Source organism: Propithecus coquereli, unplaced genomic scaffold (assembly GCF_000956105.1).
Source record: "Propithecus coquereli isolate 6110/MARCELLA unplaced genomic scaffold, Pcoq_1.0 Scaffold274, whole genome shotgun sequence".
NCBI lineage: Eukaryota > Metazoa > Chordata > Mammalia > Primates > Indriidae > Propithecus > Propithecus coquereli.
Genome location: NW_012148330.1, coordinates 567,716 through 569,392, shown reverse-complemented (window position 1 = coordinate 569,392; position 1,677 = coordinate 567,716). Strand labels below are relative to the sequence as shown.

Below are 1,677 nucleotides of genomic sequence, written 5' to 3'. Positions count from 1 at the left end.
TCTCTAAGTTTAACAATTTCCTTTTTTAAAGATAGGAGCATATATATAAATCCTATCTAACTTGGTTGACTTAATTAAAATGACCATCTTTTAAAACAATACATTTTTTTTTAACCATAATTCCTCACCTGCATAGCATTTTATTACGTGGCTGTTACCATAATATACTAAATTATGTCCTAATCATTGGACATTTTGGGTGTTTCACCTTTTAAAAGACACATAATTTTAACTAGCATGTCTTTGCTAGTGAATCTAGATAGAGTCATGTAGTTGTTTTTGCAGACTATTTTAATTAGGAAACTGGAGTATTTGTGATATTTATTTTATATTATTGCTTTTCCCCTTAAGGTGTCATTAGAACAGCTTTGCCAAACATGGACAGAGAAGTCAAAGAACAGTACCAAGTGCTCATCCAAGCCAAGGATATGGGAGGACAACTGGGAGGATTAGCCGGAACAACAATAGTCAACATCACCCTCACTGATGTCAATGACAATCCACCCAGATTCCCCAAAAGTATGTCATCTTTCCTGTTAAGTCTAAATTAGTGCAGCTTTTTTTATTCTTTACAATGTCATTCAATGCTAAAGGAATTGAAATAATTTTCCAAACTTTTGGTCTTTAGGAAGCAGAAGCTAATGGATTAAAAATTACATGTCTTCAGAATTTAAATTTTTGATGAGAATCATGTCCAGTGTTACTTTAATAGAAAATAATGAGTCAACAGTTGAACAATTGGTCTGATGGTACCGACTTTTAATGAAGTAAAATATTCACAATAGGTTGATATCTTACCCTAATAGCTTATTAACTGAAAAAGTAATATAAACACAGAAAATATGAATTTAAGACCTCATATTTATAACATATGCCATCAAATTACATATCATATAATTGGTATTAGAATTCTGTGCTTTTTCTTTAGCAATTGCATGCGTTGAAGCATTTTCAAATATTTTCGTCGAAGTATCAGATGATATTGATGCTATTTGCGTCACTTTGGTTCCAACCAGTTATTTTATTTTAGTTTTGTAATAGGTGAAAATTGCTATAGTTTCTATGATAATAGAATGAGTCACACCTGTATCTTCTCTGTAACTCTGTGTTTCTTATTGAAAATGAATTCTTCTCACTTGTGTTACATCTAGTTTTCTTTTGCAGTATTACATTTAACACCAATCAGTACCTATTTGCTTCCTGGTGCACTTTCAAGGATTATTTTAGTGTCCCTACAGCTTGTGATACAGAAACTGAATGTTTCTATCACGGGTTTTATAAGAATCTTAATTAAATCACTAGGTACTTATTTGCATGAATAGTTTTAAAAAGCAAAACAAAACAATTTTCTTCTTTCCACAGCAGAAAGGGAGCATGTGAGTTTACTCACTAAAATATAACACTGAGAATATTTAACTAAATGAATATCTGATTCCTTTGTTTAAATATTTTTCCATATTTTACTACTTTGTCAATTTTTTCTTACAGTCATCAACCTATATTTTCTTTCCAAATGTTTTTTACTTAGCAATCTGAAAGTTTAATGGCCCAATGTTTTAAGGGTGGTAATTATTAATAGAGACCATCAGACCTTAATGCTTATGTGACCTAGCCCAATTGAGCCATTCCACTAAGTATACACATTTCACATGTCATGTTGTACATGATAAAGATGTA

The 1,677-nt window shown here is 31.0% G+C and overlaps 1 protein-coding gene across 1 annotated transcript in view; it reads left to right on the top strand.

Moving 5' to 3' along the window:
* The window catches only part of LOC105813251 (cadherin-12-like), a 176,586-nt gene that overhangs the window by 36,653 nt on the left and 138,256 nt on the right, over nt 1-1,677 (top strand). The window contains exon 4 of the mRNA XM_012647900.1: nt 352-519. Within this exon, the coding sequence (XP_012503354.1) occupies nt 352-519 (168 nt within the window). The remainder of the gene's footprint in view (nt 1-351; nt 520-1,677) is intronic.